This window comes from Ambystoma mexicanum, chromosome 8 (assembly GCF_040938575.1).
Source record: "Ambystoma mexicanum isolate Mex_15411 chromosome 8, UKY_AmexF1_1, whole genome shotgun sequence".
NCBI lineage: Eukaryota > Metazoa > Chordata > Amphibia > Caudata > Ambystomatidae > Ambystoma > Ambystoma mexicanum.
This window is the reverse complement of record NC_090929.1, coordinates 812,001,194-812,027,049: the sequence shown is the minus strand read 5'-3', so window position 1 is coordinate 812,027,049 and position 25,856 is coordinate 812,001,194. Positions and strand designations below refer to the sequence as shown.

Here is a 25,856-nt window from a genome sequence, read left to right as displayed (position 1 = left end):
CGTTTTTGTCATTACTCCCTCTTTACTTGTTTTTCGGGCTGTATCTTTATTCTCTTTTTGTTGTAGATAGGTATGTTTCTGACCCTTTCCTCCTCTACCGTCATTGGTTGCTTGTAGTTCACGGTCTCCTTCCATCTACAATCTTTAGTGGCATCTGGGCAAATCTTTGTCTCTGTTGGGTCATTTCGACCGCCTTTGTCCTTGTTAACCTGTTCTATCTTACTGTCTTCATTTGGTGTCTCTATCTGCGCTTCTTCCGGCCTCTCTGTATTCCCTAGCTCGCATTCGGGGTTTGTTGCTTTTGACTTTGCCTCTGTTCTTTCGTCCTCTTTGGTTATTGGTTGGGTCAAGGTGTCCATGTGTAGAGCTGTGCTCGTCCCAATATTAACTTCAATGTTAAATGGACATACAATGTTGTTGGTCTTCTCATTTGCACGCATATTATGATTGTTATTGTAACTTATCTTCTTTGGGGTTGATCATTGCCCCAACCCTCTCCCTCCACCCCCGCTCTTCTTCAAAGAAAGGGTCTTCCATCTGGCAAGTGTTAGTATTTCCCGCCTGGCTCTGCAATGATAATCTAAGATGACTAATTGTCCCAGGCGAAATAGCTGTAGACATGCTTTTTTTTAGCCAGTCATTCAATTCAATCACTCCCATTTACCGGGTTGTTAGAGACACCGAACACTCGGCTACACTCTGCTACGCTTCTCTAGGCAGCCAGTTTTTGACTGCCAGAGAGCGTGAGCAGAGCGACCCGGGCCAGGCAGAAGAGAGTGCAGAGAGACTGCTTTCCAACTCTCTCTCAATTCACTCCGCTTGACGTAAATCATCCTTGTGTTTTCCAATGATCCAAAAAGCAGATCCAGGCTCTAGGCAAGTTGTCCAGTCGCCGTGGCACACCGGACACTCAGCTACACTGTGCTACATTTCGCTAGGCAGACAGTTTTTGACTGCCAGATGGCGTGAGAGGGGGCGCAGCGACCCAGGCCAGGCAGAAGAAAGTGAAGAGAGACTGCTTTCCTCCTCTCTCTCAATTCACTCGGCTTCACGTAAATTATCCTCGAGTTTTCCAATGATCCAAAAAGCAGATACAAGCTCTAGGCAAGTTGTCCAGTCGCCACTACACACCGGACTCTTAGCTTCAGGACACTCGGGCTTTTGTAAGGCTGAGAATGACAAGATGTGCTTGACATGTTAAGGGAAACCTGCAAGGAGTGGGAGGACACTCCACTGCCTATATCCCAACTGCCAACAAACTAAAATATTGTATGGAGTCCCTAAGGGAAATGGTTAACAGTCGCTCTCCAGGGCCCAAGAACATCAGAAAGGTACAAACAATCGACATGTTGTAGCTAGTAGGGGTATAACGGTATACCGTTATAGATACAATGACCAGCTCAATTGAACTATAATAACTGTCACGTTTATACCGGTATACCGTTTTGGGGCCTGCAGCTATTACGTGAGCTTTTCAATCTGATTTGGAAAGGCTGCAGTAAGCAAGTGCTGCGTATTCTGGATCTCGCACTGTGGGATGTGGCGTTTGACAGACAAGAGCATAGGGAAAGTGAGGCCACATTAGCAAATGCTGTGACCGCTCTTTCACTGTGATCAGTAGAGTCGGGTTAAAGATCAGCCGATTTGTAGTTTTCCCACTAATTTGAAAGATGGGGCACTACATATCCCAGAATTCAAAGGGGGGGAATGAACTGGATGCCCTTCTGATGCATGGCCACAACATTTATTTGCTCTGTAGACTGTATGAACACTGGGCCTATCAGTGCTTTGTGCTAGTATATAAACTGCCCCCCCACTGTCCTCCGTGTAGATTTACACATTGGCACTAGAGTTGTTGCTTCGCTTGATCCTTCACCTGTCTTCTGCATATGGCACTGGACTCAAGCAGGCAGGACAGATTCTACATTCAATTTGAAGTAGCCAGACCAATGCGGGTGAGATATTTCTCAGGTCTATCCTCGATTTGTGACACCACCCATGAAAGCATTTCTCTGTCTCAACTCACAGGACAAGGGTCCTAATGCGCTCAGACCTGGGGGAAATGGTAAGGATGGGGCTGTGGTGATGTGGTGGTTTAGGCCAAATTTGTGTCTATGTATTTTAACTTTGTAATTTTCTAAAAGTTTTTGTGCCACTATCTTTAAGAAGGTAAATGAACATGTATTGCAAGAATCAAGAAAGAAATCAACAGCGCCCACTGAACACCATGGCCAGTGGTGAGTGCAACATAAGACCTAATACACCAGGCAGGTGGTAAACAAGCTATAGTGATTTGATCAATATGCAACCTTTTGGTGAGTGTGTTGGCTATGACATTTTGACAAAAGAAACACAATGACATGGGCTTTCAGACCTCACATGAGTAACTTTTCTCCCTATAATGGGATAAAGCGTTATCAAAACAAAGTTTTATGACTGACGCAGAGAGGGGTCATGATGCCCATGCCATGTGGTTCCAAAATAATGCTGGTCGAGGCCGATTTTTCAGAGCGATGACCTGTGACTGAGCAGCAAGCTCGTTGGTCAAAATGTGCATTTTAACACTTCCACTAGTCACTCTTTCATTCAAGGCGATCGAGTCAGCGCTATTAAAGAACAAATCTGCAGCTGCCTTAGATTCCTGGAGGATCAGCTAAAGATGTGCAGAGACCAGTTTCCAAATGCTCACAATTTATGACCTTTAAGAAAATATTGGTTAAGATTAGTTAACGCCACCTGCTATACCGCGATAACCATGATATACCCTCATTTGGCAAGAAGGGAGCGACCATACCGCTTGGATAATGATGTTCTCGAGGGTCTTCCCTCAATTTACCTCTACAGCAAGGAAGTTTTTAGATTCCCTTCCTGTGCATCAGGAGGACAGCAGGGTTTTGGGAATTCCCTCTATCAATATCAGTGCAGGTCCCCAAATGAGTCCTCATTGTTCATTAAATGATATGACTGAGCTGGATCTGTGGCCCTGAATACTCCAATGGGCCGGGAGTCGGCCCCTTCGCCTGAAATCAGGATAGATGCCTTTTCTCTCTCGGGCTCTGCTTCACCCCCACAGTCCGCATTAGTGGCTCTGAATGTTGTATTAACATCCATGGTCTAACTCTTTGAACTGTTAAAAGGAGAAGTCCATGTGCAAGCTGACACACTTATAGAGCTCACAAAGGATATGGGGGGGCTGTGAATCCTCTGTAGTTGGGTTAAACACATTGGTTAACACATTACTCATTGGAAGACTTGCTTCAATCAAGAAAGAGGCTCTATTGCAGTCTTGCTGCCCTCCAGGTAACGGTTCAGTCCCTTAATCTTCAAACTATTAATTTAAAAGAGAAAGCGGACAGAACACTAGATCTATTATTCAGCTTGAAACATACAGACTCAGCCTCTAGGCCGTCTTCGCAATCAGATGTGTTGTACGAATCTCCGCTCTCTACCTCTACAATAGAGGAGTTTATTAGGCTCGCTCAGATCCCACTTGAAACAGATGCTGTAGTGTTGGGATCTTAAACCCAGAGCACATCTATTGAGAATAAAGCCTCAGACCATCCCCCGATAATCATTGAGGAATCTGTATTGGATGAAATCCAACAGAACAAATCAAAACGGAAAGTGACAGGAGATAAAGTAGGGCCCCGCTCGGCCCACATGTAAGAGGATTCAATTCAGCACTACAGCTAAGTTAACGCCTAGTCTAGAATACTGAATTGAATCTTCTTACAAATTGGGGGCTCGTCCGGGATCTGGTCAGGGTTTTAGACTGGGCTCTGGTCTCTCTCTGGGCACAGCACTGCTTTCTCTCTCTGGTCTGGTCTCTAGTTTGGCTTTCTGGAGGTTGATGAATTTGAAGTCTGGATCTCTGGATGTTGTATGGTCCGGCAGAGTGCGTTGCAGCAAATGGAATTGAAGGTCTCTATCTGTCCTGACTCTCTGCTTTTATGTGTTTTTAGAGTGGGGGTGTATGCAGCATCACCAGCCCCTACCCCTCTCTACTTGCGATTGGTCAAGCTTTCATTTCTCACTTGATTGGCGAAGGAGCTGTGAGTTAGAGTGATGTCATCCATTTATGATCTCTTGAAACAACTCCCCTATCATCTGTGCACCCAAATCTATATATGATCAAAATCCATATTTCACAGTTACACAGTTGTTTGAAATTACACATACATGGTGTGGCTGAATTTAGCCATGTCTCTGTCCAAATCTGCTCTTTCTAGGAGCTTGCATTCAAAAATGGCAACTTCTAGCACTTTTTCATGTGCTGAACAACATTGGATCTTCATTAAATTTTATACAACTGTTCCTCACATATCTACCCACATACCAATGCATTTTCGTTTGTCTAGCTGAAACAGGGAGTCTGTAATATTAATAAACAATGGGGTTTTGCCCCAGAACATCACACAAATTGGAGTTTGGGCTTGAATTAAAGGTACATTTTTTAAATTAAAGCTCTCAAAGTTATACATTTCTGTCATTTGATTACAAAGAGTTATCAGTGTTTTTGTAAAATATATATTTTACTTTCAATTCAGTCCTCAGAGTGTTGAAGTCCGCCTCCAAGACTTGGGTGGGTCAGTCACAGATCTCTGCTGGCTGGCAGATCTTTGTTGACAGCAAACATCCAGAATTAACATATTCCTTTCAGAGGAAAGGGTCCTTTGTGTGGTGTCTGGCAAGCTCACATCAGGAGGCCAGGGGGCCACTTTGCATTTAATTAACAGAACCCTGTTATTTCCTGGCTTCTTGTGTTGAGTTCTGAAGTGTCAAGAGTTCTCAGGACAGGCAACCCCTTTGAACCTTTGATGAAATAAGACCCCTTTCTTTGCACTCATGCAGTTTGCAAGACAGCTCTCCTGTCAGAGTTTAGACCGCTAGCGCCACCATCAGGATTTTGTGGTTACTGCATCCATCCTTGGGATTTTTTTTTTTTAGATTGATTCCTTTCAGCAAGTGATATTATATGGAGTAGATTGTCCATGTTCAGGACATGGCATTGGTGTGTTTCTGCAGTAAAGTAATTCTGTGCCCATGATTTTGCCATATTTGACATTCAAGAAAAATGAATTCCCAACAGTATGGGTTTGCTTTTGGCAATCAGCATTGCATCTCTGAACTCACAATATAGGCAAAATGGGATTTTCCTGTGCATTTTCTGGGGAGCTCTGGCCATTATGATGTTTTCAATGCCAGTACTGCCCAGTTTTGAGGTAGGGCCCGGATGCATGGGTAAATACATCCCACAAGCCCCCCTTCTTGCGGTGGCCATCTGATCCTTCACTAATGGGACCCGCAAGATCTGGGATGTAGTTCTCCTCTTCTTCCGATAAATGGCACAGTTCAGCATCTTTTCCTCCATCCGGTCGGATCTATCGGTTCTCCTCGCCGGTCCTGATGGGAGTATTGGGCGGTCCACTGGGCCCATTGGATCTTCGTTCCTGGTCTCCGGATCGTCCTTCTTGGTCATTCTTCATGGTTTCATCTCTCCTAGGATGATAAAGCAAAAGCGGCAATATCTACTCATAGGCGATTTTTTTTTTTCCACCACTGTTGAGATAGTGGGGCAGCATATGCATTTTATCATAACGAAACATTACATTCTTATTTTAATAAAAACAGTATGACTAAGAGACAGTTTCATACAAATCACAGTATGTTAGAGACTAGATGTGGTATGTTTTATGATTGGAACTGAATTAGTCTGATACAGTACCCGCTAGGATTCCAGAGGATTCCTCCAGTTGTTGCAGAGTGTGCCTGGGATGGCAACATTTCAACTGGTTTATGTGGACCCACTTGTCTTCCCCCTCTGCCGAACCGCCTTTGGGGATGCGGATCTTGTAGGCCACAGGGGAGATCTTATCGACGATCTCAAAGGGTCCCTTCCATGTAGGCAAAAATTTGCGCTGCTTGGCCTGGTTCCTTTGGAAGTTGTATAGATAGACCCGGTCTCCCACCTGATATTCCTTCCTGGAAGTTTTCAGGTCATAATGGGTCTTCATGCTATCAGCTGATCTTTCTAGATTCCGCTGAGCATAAGCAAAAGCATGTTGGAGGTGTTTCCTTAAATTCTCTACATACTCATGAGTAGTGGAGGCATTTATCAGTGTCTGCTCTTGGGTCCTGTAGAGCAAATGCTGAGGAAGCACCATCTTGCGCCCAGTCATCAACTCAAATGGTGACATTTTGGTTGCAGATGAAGGGGTAGATCTGATGGCCATTAGGACCAGAGGTAATCGGATATCCCAACTTGGCCCAGAATCTGCCACAAACTTCTTTAATATGCTCACAATTGTCCGGTTATATCTCTCTACTGCCCCAGAAGAAGCTGGCCGATAAGCAATATGCAACTTCCTTTTGACCCCCAGTATCTCCCACATCTTTGTCATTACTTCACTGGTGAAGTGGCTACCTCTGTCTGACTCAATCCTTTGAGGTAGACCAAAACGGGAAAAGATGTGGTTAATCATCAAGGCAGCTGCAGTTTCTGCCTTGCAATTTGGGGCTGGGAGACATTCCACCCACTTGGTAAACAAGCATGTCACAGTCAACATGTACTTATTCCCCCTAGCCGAGCGAATCACAGGGCCTACAAAGTCGATTTGTAAATCTGACCATGGCAGTGTCATCCCCCTCTTTTGGAGAGGCGCACGGTGCGTGAGGGATGATGGCTGAAATTGTGCACACACAAGACACCCCTTCAAGTATTGGTCGAGGTCCTGCCCCATGTGTGGCCAGTATGCAACCTCTCTTAAGATTTCCAATGTTGTGTGAAACCCCCTATGACCGGCGGTGGCCGCATCATGGGCGTGACTTAACATCAGGCTTCGGAATGAGGTAGGAACCACCCACTGATCATGGCCAGCTTTGGATTTCCTTACCAGCAAACCGTCTTGGATCCGGAACATTTTTGGACATTTCATCAACACTCTTAGGTCCTCTTTCCCAATGTAATCGGTATCCGTCAGGGGAAAGTTCTCAGGGTCCTCAAGGTGCTGGTAAAATTTACCAATAATTGGATCCCCCTTCTGAGCAGTAATCAAATCATCATCAGGGGTCTCCTTACTCCATTGTGCAATTGAAAGGTCGTTGTGAGCATTTGTCTGGGACCTAGTGATAGCAGTGACCTGGATTTCCCCCAACAGGGACTCAATCTCAATTAGATCCCCTTGGATGGCCCCGGTTTTGGCCAGCTGATCAGCTAAGTCATTTCCAGTTTTGTCTGGTCCCTCTACTTTGGAATGACCCTTGATCTTTTTCCAGTAGATGGTCATCCCATTCGATGTGACCAGATCATCAATGTTTTGGATCAACTTCCCATGTTTCAAGGGTTTGTTGTTAGCACATAACATGCCTCTGGTTTTCCAATTAACCAGGTGCTCCACGAACCCGTTCCGTACATAATCCGAATCTGTGATTATGACTAGTTCGTGGAGTTGATGCTGGACAGCAGTGAGGATGGCCTGATGCACAGCCATCAATTCTGCCACCTGACTACTTCGGGGACCAATTTTGTATCCAGCGGAGGGTTCTGGGGACTCATTCACCCATGCATTCCCTACACCGGCCACCAGTTCTTTCTCCCCGTTGTTGTCAACATGGTAAGAGCATCCATCCACATACACAGTGGGCATTCCCTCACACTTGTCTTCTTCAAAGACTTTGTGTGGGGAATTAAGGTATGCCTCCATGTTGTCCTTGATTTTCAGACTTTCGTCCTCGAGACAGTTTTCTCTGGCACAATCGTGCAAGTCAGCCAGACCTTGCGCGAGGGGACTCTTCTTGTTTTGGCCATATCTGACCTCCACAGGAAAGCCTTGCATTGACAGAATCCAGGAAGTAATTCGGGAATTACTCACATTTCCGGCCCGGATTCTGTCACTTTGGAGATATTGCAGAGGCTGGTGTGGAGTCTCCACTATGATGTGTTCCCCCTGGATAAACGGGCGGTAATTCTTCAATGCCCACACCGTTGCCAGGAGTGCCTTCTCACAATCGTTGAATTTTTCCTCCACAGAGGATAAAGTTTTGCTCGCATAGGAGATTACTTTATTGACCTTGTCATGCTTTTGGTATAATACTGCCGTCAAGCACGTATCAGAGAACCCCGTCTCCAGGAAGAACTCCTTGTTTCTGACAGGGTAAGCTAGGCAAGGCGCTTGTGAGAGGCTTCTTTTGAGTTGTTTTACCGCCTCGGCTTGTTCTGGACCCCATTCCCACTTGACCCCCCCCTTCAGGAGATGAATCAGGGGTCTGGTGATCTCTGCGTAGCCCTCAATGAACTTTCTGCTGTAATTAGTCAGTCCAAGGAGGCTCCTTAGTTCCCGCAGAGTTGTGGGGTCTTTCAGTTTCTGAAGTGCTTCCACTTTCTTTTCCTGGGGACAGAGACCCTGAGGAGTAATCTCATGCCCCAAGAAATTAACACGGGTTCTACACCACTGTGCTTTCTGAAAGGAAAGTTTTGCTCCGGCAGCCCTCAACTGTGTCAGAACATAACGGATCTCCGCTATGTGTTCCTCCACAGATGAACTTTTGATGAGGACATCATCTACATAAGCCAGGTTACCCCTTGCACCCAAGTCAGGCATGGCCTTGTGTAGAAAAATGTTGAATTCATTGCCGGAGTTGAGGTATCCGAAGGGAGTCCGGGTCCAGGTGTACTGCTGGCCCCCAAAGGTAAAAGCCAGCTTGTATTGGTCCTCCCTACTGACAGGCACAGTCCAGTATCCATTGGTCAGGTCTATTGCAGTGAATACCTGTGACCCCTGGATCTGGGCCAGCCCTTGGTCAATGTAGGGCAGAGGCCATCGGGAAGTATGGACCCGTTTGTTGAGCTCCCTGAGGTCGGCACAGAGTCTCCACTGGCCGTTTGGCTTCAATATTCCCAGCACCGGATTATTGAAGGTGCTGTGGACTGGACGGATTATTCCCCGGGACTCAAGGTTCCTAATTATTTCAGTAAGGGACTCCATTGATGCGAGAGGCAAGCGATATTGCTTCACAAACACAGGAGTCATGCCAGGGTCCGTGGGGATTGTTGTTGTGTGGATGTCAGTGCGACCACAGTCATATGAGTCTACCGCAAAGAGATCTTGGAAATCCAAGAAAACTTGTTTCAACTTTTGCTTTTGTTCCAGTGTCACACAGGCATCAGCTAGGTTGACTCTCTCTTCCACCATCTGCCTGAAGCCTGGAAAGACTTCTGGTTTGGCTATTTCAGCGGCCTCCTCCAGCTGGGTGGAGAAGTCCCTGGTCAGAGTGCTGATTTGGACTGGAGGCTTCAGGTGGGAAAGGCAGCCCTCATGGACCTGGAAAATCACCTCATCCCTCCTGAAGTCACATCTTCCTTACCATAGGGGCAGGAAGTGTACACCAGGAAGTTCCCCCCATGCCGGGTAAAAATCCTGTCTGGTGTTGTATTGTCCTCACTGTCACTGTCAAAACAGTCCTTGGGGATTGGTCCTAACAGTTCATTTCCAAGATCAATGGAGAAATGTCGGTCATCAACCGCCATTCCAATAATGGTGCCTGCGGCTAGAGTAATACTCTTTAAGTCGCTGTTATCCACCTCTATTGGAATGGTGTCATGTTCTATGTTGACTAATGGTGTTGGGTTTACCCCCAACCCTTGCTGTTGGAGAGAAGCATTTAGATGTATGTAAGCATCAGGGTTTTTCAACTCTTGTCCCCTTTTGACTTTCACTTCCAGGGAGAATTGTCGGGTCCTTTCTGGGATGGTGACTTCCTCTTTAACCTGAATTTCAACTGCATAAGGTAGCAATTGAGCTGACCTAAATGCTTTTTCTGGATCATCAAAGCCCATGGGATTATCCGCTAATCGGGACCAAGCTTTGAAGTTTATTAGGTCCAAACTAATGGCAAAGCGATTGAGAATGTCACTGCCTAAGTAAAAGGCGGCAGGGACGTCTCGCACGACCCAACAATTGTGGACTATGCTCTTGTTGCCAATGGAGATTTTGAGCATACACCTGCTTGGCAGGAGATGTTTGGAATTAGGTGCTTCCAGGTCCATTTCCCATTTGTCTATCAGTTTGAAGTTGGGAATGGCTGGATCTTTTGGGAGTTGGCGGAACATGGCTTCGCTGATGAAGCTCTTACCGTTGTTCACACACACTCGAGCGAGAACAGAGTCCTTCCCATCATTTAATTGGACAGGGATGAACAACTGCTCTCCAATTTGCTGAATATCAGCCAGGCTCTGAGCTGATTTCACATCTTTCTGGACTATAGGAGTGGGCGTTTCTGATTGTGGATTAGTATAGAATCTCAGAGTGTTTCCTTCCAGCGTGGAGTACCACTTTAGACTGGAGGGAAGGTTGATTTTCAGAAATAGAGAGGACCCTCCATCACCAGTCTGTTGTCCTACTGCTATTACTGTCACGTCTGGAATCTGGTTGTTCTGGAAGTGAAATTCTACTTGGTCAGATTTTTGTTCAACCATGTGGCAGGTGCCGTTTAAACTAACATGGTTAACACTCTGTTTTAATTTTATTGGTCGGCTAGTCTGGGTCCAGAGGACCTTGTTTACGCAATCTATTAGGGGTGACAACCTTCTCAGGAGGTCATTCCCTAGTAAACAAGGGGTGCCCTCTGGGGTCACAACTATTACCGGGTGTTTCAACTTATGTCGCCCAATTTTAATGTCCAAGTCTGCCGTCCCCTCAACGGGAATTTCCTTCCCGTCAAAGTTCTGGAGTTGTCCAGGAAGAGAGGTGAGAGGAATTTGGTAATTCTCTCCCCTTCCTGCATTCAGTTCGTCAAAGGCCCTTCTGGACAGAAGGGTAGCTTGAGATCCAGTGTCCACCAGTGCCGAGATTGTACCCTGCCCCTGTACTTGTACCGGGGCATAATATCTTCCCTCCTTCTCCTCAAGGGGGCACAGATAATGTACATTTTTGGACAACTGGTGGGCTAATTTTCTGGTTTTGGACATCGCTAGCGAAGAGATTTGGGCAGAATTCTGTGGAGAGCCTTGGGAATCTGAAAGAAAAATTTGGCAACTGGAGATCAGAGCCATTGTGGGTTCCCCTGGCTCCGGTTCTGGGCCGCCCCCCCTTTTATGGAGGCAGTCACCAGGATGGGTTTGAACCAGGGGATTTTCTTGCTGTTGGTTCTGGGATGAGATGGTGGGCGGCGGTAGCTCAGTCTCCACATCTCCCCAGTCTGGATTTGCATCCCTAGGGACACATTTTTCTTTGGGAGGAGTTCCCCCCTCTCTGAAGGAGAAGATCCTTTTCCCAGGATCCTCTGAGGATCCCTCTCCCTCAAATTGGAAGATCTGTACCTCCTCCTCAAACTGAGTCTGTTTGGGTCTTTTGTTTCTCCTACCCCCCCTCTGCTCCTTAGGAGGCAGACTTTCAGGGGCAAGAGATTTTGTTTCCGGTTCCTGGGTTTCCAGGGGCTGTTTACAAGTGAGGAAGGAAGCTTCCTCCAAGGCCACCCCCCTTCCCCTTGTGCCTCCTCCCTGGGAACCGGTGAGTTATCGGGGTGCTGCCCCGTCATTGTTCTGGAGCACCAGGTCCAGAGTTGGGTGCGTTCTGCGCCGGCACGCCCATCTGAGGGTTCTGCTGAGCCCTCAGTATGTGACCCAGATCCCGCGCCATGTTTTGAACCTGGCGCTCTAACTGGGAAACCCGCTCAGGCTGATACGGGGCCCTGTTTTCTCCCCTGGGCTGATCCCGGGAAGGGTAGCTGTCCCTCCTCTGGTAATACCCCGGGTTGGGAAGATTTGGGTACCCCTCCACCCTTGGCCTCCCCTCTCCCGGATTCAGTGGTCTGGGCTCAGGGAATTGGGGAAAGAAGGATGGATGGTTTTGGGGCTGAAAGTCGGGTGGATAGCTGGGGAAAAAGTTCTGCCCAGGGTTTGGTAAATTTCTGCCCTCCTGTGGGAAGTTTGGAGGGAAGTTCCCTGGGTTAGGTGCTTGGCTGGATCCCCCCCCTTGGGCTGGAGGAGTCCACACATAACCCAGGATGGGTCGATTTCCCTTGTAACGGGGACTTACATAATCAGGAGAGCGAGGGACCCCATTTGTGGGGCTGCCTCCTTGGCTCCCTGCCTGTGACTGACCCGAGGACCTCCTGGGCCTAGCATTATTAGGTGCAGGTAGGTTTTTAGGCCCCCCCATCTCCAAATCCAAAACGGGGGTGACCTTTACCTCTGCCACCTTGGCAGCAGCAGGGGTGCTGTTGGCTTTGGGGTTTTTCTGGGCATTATTTTTGCTATCTACCGGTTTCTGCACCTCATAGATCCGGGTAGCCTGTTCAAGGACCCAGTCTAAAGATCTTTTCTCGTGAAAATCCCTCACGAGCTGGGTCATTATGTATTTGGGCAAGGCATGAAAAAATGTATTTATGAATTCTCTACTGTCTGTGCGCACCCTTCTGGTGGTCTGCGCAAAAGCACGTTTCAGTTCTTGCACAAATTCTTGTGGGGCCTGATCCTCCCCACATTGCAAATTGTAGGCTGCCTTGCGAGCCTCTTGAGGATTTCTATAAATGGAAAAATGTTTCAAGATGGCCGCCTTATAGGTGGACCATCTTAAATGATTTTGGTCCTCCAGCCCCGCAAAGAAACTGGAGTATTCCGGGGAGAAGGTCCACTTTACATATTGAATACAGCTTTGGCTGTCCTTCAAATGGAAAGTCTCCATCATTTGCTCAAACAACTCTAAGTGCTCCCAAACAGAATACTTAGCGTTCTTATGGTAAGGCGTGATGACGCTCCTGATCGCCTTAATCTGCTTTAAGGGGTCCTTAAGCAAGGCCCTTTTTGCCTTATTGGCCTTTTTGGTTCGGGTAACCCTTGTCCATTCATCCTCTGACTCAGAGGCACTGCTCCCAGAGGTTCCTGTCTGCTCTTCCAGGTTTTCCCGGATTCTGCGAGCCTGGGAATGGTTGGCAGAATGTGGGGACCTGGTCTCCTGTGTCCTGCGCAGTTCAGAGGAGTCTTCAGATTCCTCCTTGCTGCCAGGATTTGATGGGTACCCCCTCCACTGACCTAACTGGGCAGAGGTTTTCAGGATGCCCTTAATGGGCCTACTCTCCTGGGGTTCCCCACTGAACTGTACTGTACTTGGGTGCCCATACCCGGATGCCCACCCCTCCATTCCTGAGTGGTACTGGCCTATGAGCCCCATACTTTTAGCTGGATAGTAATCTGCCATCCCTGTGGCCCTGTGCTCATGTGCGCCAGGGGACATGGGGGTGGTAGAGTCCAGGGACTGGGGGAGATGAAGGCCCCTGGTGTTAGGGCTCCTGAGGTTATGGTCCGGAGTCTCTCTTTCCCAGCGGACCTCATCTCTATCCGCCCCTGCTCCCTGGTGCAATGCAAGAGCCTGCATTTGTGCCTTCAGTTCCTCAGTTAAGGCCTTACTAGACTCTATCAGTCTCTCCTGCATCGCTACCTGTTGTTGGAGCCTATCATTGTGTTGACAGAGGGCCTCATTTTCCCTCTGTGCTTCCTGATTGGTCCTGGAGCACTGGGCCAGTCTTTGCTGCAGGAGGGTTACCTCCTGGGCAATGTCCCTATTGGCCTGCTCCTTTCTTGCTAGAGCATCCTCCACCCTTCTGGCGTGCTCTACCAAGTTCTGGTTTTCTTTTTGGAGGTCACCCCGCCCCTGGAGGGCCAGGTGATTTTCTTCAATTTCCTTTTTTAAGTGGCAGACTTCCTGGCCTAAAGTGTCTCTTTCCTGACTGAGAGCCTGCATCTGTGCTGCCAGGTCGTCCCTTTGCCTTTGGAAGGCACCAGCTTTCTGGCGCTCCTGATCAAACTTTGCCTGGGTATCCAGGTCTTTCAGAATTATTTTGTTGCTCTCTGCCTTTTCCCTATCTAGGTGGCCTTGCAGGGTGACTACCTGCTCAGCACATACCCTGTTGAAGTCCAGTTGTTGCTCCAGCTTTTTCTGGCTTTGCAGTAGTGAGTCCAAACCTTCTTGGTGTTCCTTCTGCAAGGCCCGAAATCTGGTATCCTGTTCTGACTTTTCCTTTTGCAGCACATCCATATCCTCCTTTATTTTAGTGATGTACTGTCTGGTCTCATTTTCTGACTCCTGGCTTCTGTGCAGCCTTTGCTCAGAAGAGTCCAGATCAGATTGGGCCTTCTCTAACGCCATCTGTTGCCTTTTTGCCAGATCATGGCCTTCAGCACATTTATTCTGTATGGCTCCCATATATAAATATAAATATGCCGCTATCCTAACAATCTTGTCGTGTTCATCTTTGGCCTTAGGAGCCATATATAGTTCACTCAGGGCCACATGTAATGGACCCTGATCTCTCCATAAGTCTGACCCTGTTTCAGTGGCCTGTCGCGTGATGGCCTGCAACCAGGCCTCCTGGCCCTGCTCAGCCCATTCACCTCTCACAAATAGTTTATGTAAGAATACTGAATTGAATCCTCTTACAAATTGGGGGCTCGTCCGGGATCTGGTCAGGGTTTTAGACTGGGCTCTGGTCTCTCTCTGGGCACAGCACTGCTTTCTCTCTCTGGTCTGGTCTCTAGTTTGGCTTTCTGGAGGTTGATGAATTTGAAGTCTGGATCTCTGGATGTTGTATGGTCCGGCAGAGTGCGTTGCAGCAAATGGAATTGAAGGTCTCTATCTGTCCTGACTCTCTGCTTTTATGTGTTTTTAGAGTGGGGGTGTATGCAGCATCACCAGCCCCTACCCCTCTCTACTTGCGATTGGTCAAGCTTTCATTTCTCACTTGATTGGCGAAGGAGCTGTGAGTTAGAGTGATGTCATCCATTTATGATCTCTTGAAACAACTCCCCTATCATCTGTGCACCCAAATCTATATATGATCAAAATCCATATTTCACAGTTACACAGTTGTTTGAAATTACACATACATGGTGTGGCTGAATTTAGCCATGTCTCTGTCCAAATCTGCTCTTTCTAGGAGCTTGCATTCAAAAATGGCAACTTCTAGCACTTTTTCATGTGCTGAACAACATTGGATCTTCATTAAATTTTATACAACTGTTCCTCACATATCTACCCACATACCAATGCATTTTCGTTTGTCTAGCTGAAACAGGGAGTCTGTAATATTAATAAACAATGGGGTTTTGCCCCAGAACATCACACAAATTGGAGTTTGGGCTTGAATTAAAGGTACATTTTTTAAATTAAAGCTCTCAAAGTTATACATTTCTGTCATTTGATTACAAAGAGTTATCAGTGTTTTTGTAAAATATATATTTTACTTTCAATTCAGTCCTCAGAGTGTTGAAGTCCGCCTCCAAGACTTGGGTGGGTCAGTCACAGATCTCTGCTGGCTGGCAGATCTTTGTTGACAGCAAACATCCAGAATTAACATATTCCTTTCAGAGGAAAGGGTCCTTTGTGTGGTGTCTGGCAAGCTCACATCAGGAGGCCAGGGGGCCACTTTGCATTTAATTAACAGAACCCTGTTATTTCCTGGCTTCTTGTGTTGAGTTCTGAAGTGTCAAGAGTTCTCAGGACAGGCAACCCCTTTGAACCTTTGATGAAATAAGACCCCTTTCTTTGCACTCATGCAGTTTGCAAGACAGCTCTCCTGTCAGAGTTTAGACCGCTAGCGCCACCATCAGGATTTTGTGGTTACTGCATCCATCCTTGGGATTTTTTTTTTTTAGATTGATTCCTTTCAGCAAGTGATATTATATGGAGTAGATTGTCCATGTTCAGGACATGGCATTGGTGTGTTTCTGCAGTAAAGTAATTCTGTGCCCATGATTTTGCCATATTTGACATTCAAGAAAAATGAATTCCCAACAGTATGGGTTTGCTTTTGGCAATCAGCATTGCATCTCTGAACTCACAATATAGGCAAAATGGGATTTTCCTGTGCATTTTCTGGGGAGCTCTGGCCATTATGATGTTTTCAATGCCAGTACTGCCCAGTTTTGAGGTAGGGCCCGGATGCATGGGTAAATACATCCCACACACAGGAAAACTAAGAACCTGAAAACGAATAAATCGAGTAGAGCGGAGAATCAGCAATTCTTCAATGTCATGGATAAGGCTTCTGAAACTCCAGAAGCATCGGAACTTAGGCCTCAACCGTCTTCCTGAAGGCTTAAAAAAGAAAAGAAAATTCAAATTTGATGAACGGACCAGAGAATAATTGTGATTCTATCCTGCCTGTAGACCACTCAGACACACATTGTGTGGAGTCGGCATCCCAAACTGTTGACCCTCCGGACTCGGTTCCGGTCGTGGTAGTTCCCGCCCCTGAGTTTCCGAAAAAGATAATCAAGCTGGCTCCAATATTCTGGAGGGACAGGAATACAATAACGGGATCTTCACCTTCGGGACCCTTACCCGTCGGGAACCCTACCCAAGTATTGTTGGACTATCTGGCTGCGAGCTCCTGTAGAAATGTGGGCCCGGCTAATGCTCCTGCTGTTTTACTACCAATAGCAGCAGTAGCATCTCCTCTGGGTGTCATGTCAACCCCGGTATCTTCGGGATTCCTAAAATTTGGCTAGGGTCTAATAGCATGAAACATCTGGGGCAGTTCCTCAACACAGGAGTTCGATCTTGAATATCACCCAAAAAATTCCATCATTTTGCCTGCTTTCCCCTTATGACATTGAATATGTGTGTTTTCCATACAACTCGAGAACTGATCTCGTGGAGTTGGGTTTGAAATCCTGCCTGGGGGGCGAAGCTCTATGGGCAGTGGCGGACAAATTGGAGAAGCAAGGTCTGGCGATTTCAAACTCTCTACCATTAAACTGTAAGGTCATCGGTGAAACCCCAAAGGAGGACCAGGCGGAGACCTGGGCTGGGGAGTGTACTCTGACTGGTCTGAAGAAGGATAACATCCTTGCCACTCTCCCAACTATCCTGACCAAACAATTTTGTCGATTCAGATTGACCGAGGAGCAGCTCTAGTTAGAGATCAGATTAGGATTTTGAGTTTGTATCCACGGGATTCCAGGAGTTTTAAGAATACCACTATGCTCCAAACTATATTTGGAGGCTTTGATTTAGTTTATTTATTTGTAGAGCGCGCCAAGCCCATAGGCATCTGGGCTCTATGCTTACAAGTTACAAGAACATAGACATTATGTTACATAAGGACATTGCATATATACATCAAAAGTAAGTATATTACATTATATATGAACATGATGCCCCTGGGGTGGGCGTCCTAGGGCAAACGTGGAGGGTAATTACAGTACAGCATGGTGCAAGAGAGGAGCACACACTAACACAACAGACAAGAAATGATAGTTATGTAATATACCTATTGTGTTAGAGTGTCTGATTCTAGCTGAGCCAAGTCGTAATTACACAACAGAGCTGAAGTATTGCTCCTGAAGCCATGCGTTGGCATTTTTCCCGAATAATAGGTAAGAAGGTTAATCTCTTAGTGATATAGGGAGGGCGCTCCAGTTTTTTGCTGCAAGGACTGGGAAGCTGATGCCACCTGCTCTTTGTTGCTTGAACCGTGGGATCTTGAAGCAGTGCGACTGAGCTGTTCTGGTTGGGCAGGTTGAGGTGTTGCGAGTGATAATGTTGCACAAGTATTTAGGTGCCCGATTAGATGAGCACTTATGGGCGAGGGACAGTGTTTTAAGTGCAATTCTTTGCTTGATGTTTAGCCAATTTAAGGAATGTCTGGTTTCAGAGATGTATTGTTTCCTTGAGATATTCAGAGCTGCCCTGATCGCATGGTTTTGAATAATTCGCATTTTATTAAGGTTCCATTGTGAGGTACCAGGATAAAGTGCATTACAATAGACAAGTTTGGAGAGGACTAAGGGTCTTGCTATTTTGATACAGTTTAGACGGTATCAAGTAGGGTCTGCAAGCAGTGATAAGCTTACATGTATAGGCAGAGGATGAGGCCATGGCGTTGGTCTGTCTTGTTAAGGATAACGGGGAGTCAATGTATATGCCTAATGTTTTCACAACCTTAGAGAGTTTAATTATGTTACCGATTTTGTTCCAGGAAACCTGGCTATTGAATTCCATTAATGTAGATGGGTTAACCATCATAGAACAGAAAGCAAAACACAGGAATGGGGGACGCCCGCCCGGTGCCGTATTAATAGCAATTAGGAATTCAATATTATTGAATATAGCGGAAATTCAAGTCCATAACAAAGGTATTTGTGCTGCTTGTGCTCATTTTAGGGTACATGGTCAGTTGTTTTGTTTATTTGTGATCAACATCTACTGCAAACCTGCAATTTCAACTTTTCTTTTTTCTTTCTCGCAGCTCTCTTCTCTCTCTCTCGTAATGAAAGAAGAGTCACCCATGGAAATAATACTTGAGGGGGGGAGGGAACGGGGGGGGGAGAGGGGGCTGAATGCCTCTTGCCTTACAGTTAAGACCAATGGCAAGGTAAATGCGAATTCCCTGTTCAATGGTGAAAAGTGGTTGGATTTCTTGTCCGAATGGAATTTGAACATGGTGAATGGGTGTATTGGGGGAGAGGAAGCGTTGAGGCCAACGTGGTCCAATAGTCGTAACAGCTCGGTGATCAGTTACCTGTTTGTCTAAATTCCTATTGGACTGTTGTTGATTTTAAGATCAATGAGACGGACAGAAGCGATCACAACATCTTGTCAGCTAGCCTCAATTTGGGTATTAGTCTGATCCGTAAGGTTTAACAGTTACAGCTGGAAATGAACCAGGGTGGAAATAGGGTGGTTAAGTTTCAAAGAGGGGGAGAATCTCTAAATCTGAAACTAGATCGCCTCCTGGATTATACGACCGCTAGCGATCTTTTTCGGCCCTGTACCCCTCTTAATTACACTGACCTCATCTGGGCACTGGAAGCTCCCAACTTGATGAGCACAAAGGTTGGGGCTTGTTGTCAACAGGATTTTGACTAAGCAACCCAGTGGAAGAAAAAAGAACTTGGAAGAGCAATTTGTGCACTGAAGTATTGCCAAGGAGACCCGCAGGTCATAGATTTTAAGCGGAAATCCCTGTTGAATGACACAAAAATTGGTCAAAAGGCCAAAGGTCCATGGGTTAACCAAGGGATGGGAAGACGATGTTGAGTGCTCTCTCTAGAAACAACTCCAGAAATTTCTAGGAACTAGTTAACTATGGCAAAAAATCGCAGTTGGGTCTCCAGTGTAATGTGGTTTCAGAGGAGGCGTGACACACTCTTTTTCAGAAGCTGTACGGTTTAAAGATTGAGGAAAGTGTACCCTGTCCAATAACGGCTCGGTGGAATCTGACCATCACGAGGGAACGAATTGAAGACTTGATACTTAAAGCTTTGTCTTCACAAGCCCCTGGGCTGAATGGCCACTTCAAATTGGATCCTGAAATCCAACGCCCCAGCATGGTCTGTGGTGCTGTATAACCTGTTTGAGAACATCTTTGAGTATGAGGACACCCCCTCACTCATGGATCTCAGCAGTAGTCATTCCAATCTTTAAGGGGGGGGGCGATCGGGCTGTGGCATTAAACTATCGCCCGATCGCCATTCTTGACGCTGATAGTAAGATCTTTGCTTCATTGATTCTGGTTGAACTGAACTGGAAGCATGGCGGAGGGTTCTGGAATCCTCCCAAAACATCAGACCGGGATTAGAAAAGGCCTGTCAACATTACTCCATGGGGATTTAATGCACATGCTGATTGGTAAATCGTGAGCCAGGGGCAGGCCGGTCCTATATGGGGTTTGGATCGACCTTATTCTGTGTGCCCTGGCAGCCCCCAAGATCGGGATTCAACCATTGAGCTGGCTAGCTTATGCAGACGATATGGGCCTAGTGGACCACTCCCCAATAGGCCTTCAAGGCTTTATAAAGGAGTTTGAGAGCTATGCAGTGATCAACGACTTAATAATCAACCCCTCAAAGACGAGTGTTTGTTTTTCAAACTTGGGCAAAAGCATCCCCAAGTCTGAATAGACACTAAATGGCCTTGTAATTCCTGTAAAGGAGATCAAATACTTGGGACTGAGACTCTATGCTAACCCTCAATCTCTAAAGTAACCGCTTGCTTGGAATCATTAACTGATCAATTGATTTGGCAGATGAAAAAACATAAGTCAAAATATTGTACATTTTCTGTGGTGCCCTTAATACGCTACTATAGGGGGACAGTGATTCCCAAACTGCTCTATGGGCTAGAGTCGAATTTCCAGGCTTGGGAGTTTAATTGGGAGAGACTGGAGGGGCGAATTTGGAAGAGGGTATTACATCTACCACATTCTCTCCCAGTTTATAGTATAAAATACGAGCTGGGCCTGTCGTCTCTTGCGGCCCTATTGGAGCAAAGGATACTTGTATTGTATCGTTTAATTATGGCCCGAAAGAGCGTGTCACTGTATGGAGATCTGGCTGTTCACCTGAGACGGGGTAAATCTCCAAAAGTAATGAGATAGAAAGAAATGGCCCTGATCTGTTTAAGTGAGCTGGACAAAAGTTCTGAGGAGTTGGTGGGGAACCCAGAGAGCCTGAAAAAAGCCCTATTGGATTGAGATTGGATTAAGACAATTAATAGAGTACGAAACTTGAAGTTGGCTAAAGCACTCTCGTTTCTTGATAAATCTAGGGGGACGCTTCTGGGTTACCTAATAGAATTTCCGAGCCAAAGGGAGAGATCTAACTTCCTCAGGTTTCGCTTGAATGTCATTCTGACCGGCGAGGTAAGGGCAGCTAGAGATAATTCTGGTTTGGAAAATGGTCTCTGTTTAGAGTGTGGTGTGGGGTAGACTCAAACCGTAAGACATATTGTGATTGAATGCATCGCACTGAGAGAAACCACCTTTCACAATTTGTTTATAGCGAAGACTGGCTTGCGAACTCTGCTTTTTGGGAAAGAGCTGCCTCTGGGCATAATACAATAACCATGGGGGGAGGTCTTAAAGCTGCTGAAATTCGTTGGATTGTTAGTTGTTTCTGGCTGTTTAATGGGTATTTATTTTTAGGTTAATGTATTTTTGTTTTCTTCTCTTGTTTTGAAGGCTTCTTTCTTTTTTCGCCTTTTATTTTCTTTTTCTTTGAATATGAATTTGTGAGAAGTAAAAGCAAAGTTTTATTGTTATGATAAATATGTTATGAAGTGTATATTTTTTTAATTTTGTAAAAAGCTGATAAATTGGCTGAATACACTTATTTTTTAAATAAAAAATAAAAAAGTATTGAAGATTTAGAAGATGATCCCTGTTAAACAAAGCAGTCACCATGGCAAGCCTCTTAGTAGAAACTGAAAATAAACTCAACCTGATCCTGAAAAATCTTAATAAAATACAACAAAGGGACCGACAAGATTTGTGGAACCAATTCCCTGAGGTCTTTTCTGAAGAAACAGGGAGAGTCAAAAATCTTCCACTACATCCGTTCACCACCTGGACAGACCGTCCATCTCAACCCATATTGAATCCCTGAGGTTCCCAGGAGGATTGTAGAGGAAGACATCGCCGAGATGTTGCAGTTGTGGGAGTCCTATTGCCCGATTGTCTTCATCACCAAATGTGATGGCTCCTGGCGATTCTGCATCGATTTTTCTGAGACTGAATTGCATCTCCGTCTTTTATAATTATCCGATTCCCTTCAATCAACAAGCTAATACAAAAACTAGGTAACGGTAGGTATATTGCCAACTTAGGTCTCCAAGGGTTATTGGCAGGTACCATTGAATCCTAGCGGTAAATATATGCCTTTTCCACCCCTCAGGGCTGTTTCAGGTCACCTTACTTGCTGTTGGCCTTCACGTGGCACCGGCCACCTTCCAAAGGCTTATGGATAAGGTTCCAAGACCTTATTTCGCATTCTCAAGTGTTTTTTTAGATTACATAGTGATCCTTAATAGTAGCTAGGAGGAACCTCTGAGATCACTGGGACTTTACGAAAGGTGGGGCTCTGTGTTAACCCAAATAAATGTCATCTACCCCAGAATGCAGTGAACTATTAGGCTACTTGTAGGAAATGGTCTTGTACAACCACAGATGGAGAAAGTGAAGGCAGCTGCCTTAACACATCTACCAAAAATGAAGAGCAAACTCAGAGCTTTCCTGGGGTTAGTGGTACCACAGGTTCTTGCCAAACATTTCGACCATTACTGCCAATCTTACAGATGAGCTTCAGAATGCACACCCAGATAAACCTTGTCTTGACTCGCCAATATGAAAGAAGCTTTACTGAGTTGAGAAAGATTCTTTGTGATGAACTCATATTAAAAATGCCATACTTAAATAGGGAATTCATCCTTCAGACCAGTGCATCCAAGGTATGCCTAGGGATCTGTACTTTCACAGTTGCATGATGGCCAAGAATATCCAGTTCTGCACACCAGTAGGAAACTGTTCGCTCGAGAACATGCATATGCAATTGTGGAATTTGAGGTGTTGGCTATCAAATGGCTGATTACCAGCTTATGGTATTTCCTAATCTGGTGAAAATTCTACCTAGTCACTGACCATTCCCTCCTTACCTGGCTATAGCTAAGGAACAACACCAACACCTGGGTCAAGAGGTGCCACCTGGATTTAAAACCCGTTTTTCACAGTAGAGCACCCAAAACTGAAAGAGCAAGATAACGTAGACTTCCTCAGTCGCTACCCATTGAGTCAACTGGAGGGGGCTCAAAGCTAATGGAAAGCGTATGTGACGAATCCAGGGAATGTGTCCCTTCTCCCCAAGGGGGAGCCACACTCTTTGGGACTATGGAGTCGCACCTGCTTAACTGAACACCCCCTAGGCGAATGGGCAAGCAGAATGCCACTGGGGTGACCCCCCGAACCCCTCAGTGGACAAGGAATCCCCAGAAATTGATTTTATTCATCCTCCCTCATGTGAAAAGTCCCATGTGTTTGTTGGCTATATAGGGATTGACGCATATAATTGTACTTCTGACTCTATAGAAATGGTTGGTGTGGTTTCTGACTCTTATCAGACACTCATTACGAGAAACACTGAGTCAACGGATCATCCAACCTTGTTTCAGCTTGAGCCCGGAAAGATGCCGCGGGAGCAACACGTGGGGGAAGATGGAAGTGGAAGTCCAGCTGAGCGAGCTACAAGAGGGGGCATCGTCCTGGGTGGGGGGACACAAGAGCTTGATGCAGCAGGCATCTGGTGCAGAGGAGCCAAAGAGCATGTGGAACGCTGCTGGCTCAAGACTGGTCCAGAAGTGGTTGACTGGCACTCACAGACAACAGTACCGTTGAACTGACAAGCCTACGGCCGAAGAAGAGGCCAACGTGACCAACCAACACAGGGAATGCTGGAAGAATCTGAACTGCAATCCCGCGGCCTCTGAAGAGCAACTCCTCGGACTAACACTGCCACGACACAGAAGATATGTGACTGTTCCTGGGAGGAGGGCAGAGAGCCGTCAATACCCCTCAGCCTGATGAGATGCCAGAAGACCCTAGGCTGGGTGAAAGCCATCCGACCCCAAGAAGGAGCTAGGGACTCAATAATCCACGACCTGGAGAAAGCATCCGGATTGCAAAAAGGGGTTAAGGATGAAAGAAGCAAGGCAAGAAGGTGGCAGACAACCCAAGGTTGATTGAAAGAAAATATACTCCATAGTGGAGAAATCGCCATTTAATTGGCATAGTCAAAGTCTGCTGTACAAGGAAACGAGATAGTTAAACTACATTTGTAGTGGAACTCTGAATTATTCCACCGTACAAAAGGTCTGGAAATCTCCAAAGAGACATTATTGTGGGGGTGTCCGTTGGGGGGGGCGTGAAGGTCTGGGGGGGGGTTCAGAAACCCACCACCATTTCAGTTATTGTGGAAGGAATCCTTAGACCTGTTCTGGTCAACTTTTTGTTAGTCCTTGTTATTAGTGATAGGGTCAGTACTTAGGTTAGATTAGGCTTTTGGGACAGTGGGCTGTGTTAAGGTTGCAAGTCTTATTGACAAGCACCATTCATTCTTCTTTTGTATGAGGCCTGCAGAGAATACAAACATCTATTTTACCGCACTTTAGCACTTGGAACATTGTTGCTTTGAATTATATGAATTCTCAATTGTGGTATGTTTCCCAGTTGGATATCTGAATGTATATGTTAGGATACGAGGAGTCCCGGCAGCGCGTAGAAACGGTCGGATTGCCCTCAAAATGATGGAATCCAGAAACGGCCGCAAGTGGTCCTTTCCTCTAGTATGGTGGCATGCGCTGCGTGGTCACATGGTTAGCGGCATTCCTCTAACCTCGGGGTTGCATCATGCAATGCTGTGTCTTCGTTCTCCCACATAAAAGGGTTGATACAAAGGGGAGAAGACGTTCTAGCAACGGCATACTTTGCGAACTTTCCACCAAATAATTAATCTGGTCAGTCCTCTCCTTGACTAGGTAATTAGCCAAACCAAGTTATTCCTCTACTTTGCTTGCTAAGACTGTGGTAAAAGTTCTTTCTGCTACCTGGAACTCTTAATTAATGCTAGAGTTTGGACCCTTTTCCAGGTAACCGACCTCTGTTTTTCTTTTGTTAAATGTCTCCTATTTGATACATTCTTGTAGAACTGCCCTTTATATTGTCATTTATACACAGCTCTCTGCTTGTACCCTGACTGCAGCTCCAAAGCACCAAGTACCAAGGATCATGTCCTAGGGGGTGTGCCCCATAGCACTGCTGCCTGAATAGATTAATTCCACAGTGTTGTTCAATCAGTCTGTGGGATTCTTCCTTAAGGGGTAGGAAGCGTATTGCTTACAGGACTCCCAATAGGTCTGGCATCCGTCTTTGAGATTCAAGCTGACCATATAAAAGCACAAAGTGCTTTTACTTGTAGTATTCTAGCTAAATGAATCTGTGGTTTGTAATAAATATGTATTTGGACTTACCTGTGCAGACAATCTATTCCTTGGTAAACTCTTTTGTAAGTTAACTAGTCATTACTCCAAGCACCTGATCTCATTATATTAAGCCTTCCTGCTCATCCACTCTACCAAGTGCCAGGTTAAACCTTGCAGATTCACAAAGGCTTGCTTACTAGAGCCTTAAATCAGTAGTGGTAATGAAAGACCCTCCTAACAGTTGTGTTTTGTGTTTTGAAAAGATGCCTATATTCCTTTTGATTGACGTGTGACTCAAGCTGCTCTTGCTGCCCAGTATAATGCCCAGATTTCCCACTTTTCAGTTTGCGGAATAGCTTTGATCCAGTGACTCTGGCTTCGAGTTGGGTTTCTAGTTACGAGAGGAATTTCTACCTACAGTGATTTCTGTTTTACTGGGGTTTAGCCTTACTATATTAAGTATCCTCCATTGATCAATATTACACAGGCAGGTTTTTAATGTTTCTGCTGAGGTGAGAGATAAGGGACCCAGAAACTAACATAACATAAACCTGTATGTTTTCAAGAGGAAACCCCAATCCATCTTGCTATCTTTCATATTTACTTGAAGATATTGTTGTGCTTCAAAGTATTTGCATTCATCTGTAGAAAGGGGACCAGGCCTACCTGTAAATTCATAATTCTGAGAATAGTGATTCCTGCACTGGTAGTCCCTAGCCTCACTTTCTCTATACCAACCTGGCCTTCATCCCACATCTCTCTAAGTCGTATGATTTGTACTGGGGGAGCGACTGAGATTCAAGGAGCTACGAAGTTGATAGTGCATAAGACGGACTGTAATATTCCCAATGTTCGGAATTCAATGTACGACCATTGAGGATGCTTGCTAATTACATTGCTGTCCAACAAGATGATGCCTGATGATTATTTGTAAAATATGACTGCAGTATGCTTTTTCTCTGCCTCCAGATCCCACCGCTGGGCCTTCAGCCTCCGATCAGAGCACTTGGTACTTGGATGAATCCACCTTGAGTGACAACATAAAGAAAACTCTGCATAAGTTCTGCGGTCCTTCTCCTGTAGTCTTCAGGTTATTAACTTTGCTCCACT

The 25,856-nt window shown here is 45.8% G+C and overlaps 1 protein-coding gene across 2 annotated transcripts in view; it reads left to right on the top strand.

Annotated features, from left to right (window-relative positions):
* The window catches only part of ZSWIM8 (zinc finger SWIM-type containing 8), a 3,132,642-nt gene that overhangs the window by 1,098,784 nt on the left and 2,008,002 nt on the right, over nucleotides 1–25,856 (top strand). For both annotated transcript variants that reach the window (XM_069610680.1, XM_069610679.1), the window contains one exon: nucleotides 25,716–25,836. In XM_069610680.1, the coding sequence (XP_069466781.1) occupies nucleotides 25,716–25,836 (121 nt within the window). The remainder of the gene's footprint in view (nucleotides 1–25,715; nucleotides 25,837–25,856) is intronic.